The sequence below is a fragment of the Penaeus chinensis genome, chromosome 11, assembly GCF_019202785.1.
Source record: "Penaeus chinensis breed Huanghai No. 1 chromosome 11, ASM1920278v2, whole genome shotgun sequence".
Classification (NCBI taxonomy): domain Eukaryota; kingdom Metazoa; phylum Arthropoda; class Malacostraca; order Decapoda; family Penaeidae; genus Penaeus; species Penaeus chinensis.
In genome coordinates, this window is record NC_061829.1 from 29,734,272 (window position 1) to 29,736,771 (window position 2,500).

Genomic DNA, 2,500 nt, shown 5'->3' on the forward strand with positions numbered 1-2,500 from the left:
GAGGGTTCATTAAAAATGCTTGTTTTTTCGCCGAATCGGCCTTTAAACGGTTCCGGAGGGCGCTGCGCTCCTTCCTCCAGCTCAAAATCATCCTCCCAGGTAGACGCCATTGCTCTTATCATATGCACATATTGACATGGTCGTTTCGTGACGTTTCACCAAGCCACCTGTTCTTTGACTGCTGTGAATCCCGTGAAAAGATAAACACGGAAATGTAACCCTGATTTCCAGGTTCATATGTCATGGTGATCTGTTCGCTTCTTGCGAGACGGTGCTTGCTCGCTCGCACTCATGTCACGTCCTGCCAACACCCGGCTTCCTCGGAGGCGCTCAGCGAAGACGGAAAAAAACTCATGGTGCTTCGTGACTGCTCCTGGGAGCCGAGCCGAGGCAGCCATCCTGTCCCGGGGAGAGGACCGGAAGCGTCTCCGCCTTCACATAGCGGTGTACTTGGTGATTTATCCTCCGGGCGTTAACATGGAGCGGTTAATCAGGAACTCCTGGCCTCCGTTACTCCTCAAGGAGGCCGGATGTTGCGTATCCATCTGGATATCTCTGAGCAGACAGGATGTGCAGCGAAATGAGCTGGGATTTGAATAGCAAATGTGTTTTATGACAAGAAGACATATACCAGCAACTAGTGATCGGTGAAAAGGACGATCCCAGCTTGCAAGAGCGCAGCCAAGAGGCGTGCACAGGAGAATCCTGATCCCACATCTGCCACTTGCTCAACACACGTCGGTAGTACCGTCCCGTTACACTCTATGATCTCGGACCGCGGACTCCCTCTCCTTTAGCGCCAATCGGCCTACTTGTCTCTACTCTGACAATTGTTTCCTTTTCACTTCTCTGGGTGCCCACGCCATCGCACGTCACGGGCCACGCAGCTAATAGAATGCGCAGAGTTGTGACGCAGACAATTATGGAGACGCAATGTATAGCCTCGAGCTGTCGCAGTTCGAGGGCGACGACCCTGATGAGCCTGAGGGGGTGGGGGTGGAGGGCCGGGGTGGGGTGCCTCTCGGGGAAGGGGATAATAAAGTGCTTTACCGGAACCACTCATCGGTAGGGGGAATCTCCTTCGAAGAAGATCAAGGGATGTGCTCGGGCGTGGCCGGTGAACACGGACATGGCTTAAGAAATGTTCAAGAGATTCCCTTTCATATAGCCTATATGTATGTATGTATGTGTGTGTGTATATATATATATATATATATATATATACATACACACACACACACACACACACACACACACACACACACACACACACACACACACACACACACACACACACACACACACACATATATATATATATATATATATATATATATATATATATATATATATATATATATACATATACACACATGCATGCCTCTGTGTGTGGGTGTTTATGAGTGGGTGTATATATTTGTCATGTGTGTATACAGACATTACAGTGTAAACGATCAATGCGCATACAGCAGAAAAGACAAATGAATATGGTAAAATTTAGAAAGGTTGTCCAGAGAAGGCGAGAGACCCATGGAGCGGTAGCAGCCCTCAGCCTTTTCCCAGACAGTGTGTATTTTTGTCCTGCAGAAGTGCTGGCGAGAGTGTGACTGTATTTCAGTAATAATGGCAGCAGTAATGACAAACAAAGCTAATGACACCACTGTCGTTCTTCTTCCAGAGAAGGGTGGCGAGGCGAGCAACGCCTGGGAGCCTGAGCTGCTGCAGGAAACAGGTAGGAGAATCTACGCCCGGGGCCGCCTCCGCAGGGGCCTCCGCCGAGGAAGAGCCTCGTCTGAAACTCATGCACGATCGGGCCTTGCTTTCGCTTGCTGCTGGGGTTCGCCTTTCCCTTTGAGAATTTCTTTGCATGGCAATAACCTCATCAAAAGAACATACCCGCGCACTCTCTCTCTCTTTCTCTCTCTTTTTGTCTCTCTCTCTCTGTCTCACGCGCGAGCACACACACACACACACACAAACACACACACACACACACACACACACACACACACACACACACACACACACACACACACACACACACACACACACACACACACACACACACACACACACACACACATACACACACACACGCGCGCGCGCGCGGGCACACACTCCCTCGGCCGCATGAGCATCTTGGGTAAAGGGGGCCACTGTGACTCGGTCAGGCCGAGATGTAGTCCCGACGAGTACTCTGCGTACAGTTCCTGAATGCAGATTAGCTTTGTCAGCCCGGACTGTGCTTGCGGTGCACGGTAGCACAGTTGGTATTGGCACTGCCACGCTAACGGCCTGTTACACCGTGGCTAAGCTCTCTTAGCAATGCATCTTGGGGATAATAAAACGCCAACCTGCCGGTATTGATAACTACTCAGGCTTCTCTTCCGTGTTTTGAACGGCATCTATGGTGTTGAGAATCATATTACCCGAGTACATAGTTTCATGACGCCGTACACCAGGTTACATTCCCACGAATATGCTTTCCACGGCAATTGCA

General features: G+C 50.1%; 1 protein-coding gene across 5 annotated transcripts in view; it reads left to right on the forward strand.

Annotated features, from left to right (window-relative positions):
• The window catches only part of LOC125030607 (proline-rich protein 36-like), a 37,791-nt gene that overhangs the window by 10,202 nt on the left and 25,089 nt on the right, over nucleotides 1-2,500 (forward strand). For all 5 annotated transcript variants that reach the window (XM_047620750.1, XM_047620755.1, XM_047620751.1 and 2 more), the window contains exon 2: nucleotides 1,679-1,732. In XM_047620750.1, coding sequence (XP_047476706.1) covers nucleotides 1,679-1,732 — 54 coding nt within the window. The remainder of the gene's footprint in view (nucleotides 1-1,678; nucleotides 1,733-2,500) is intronic.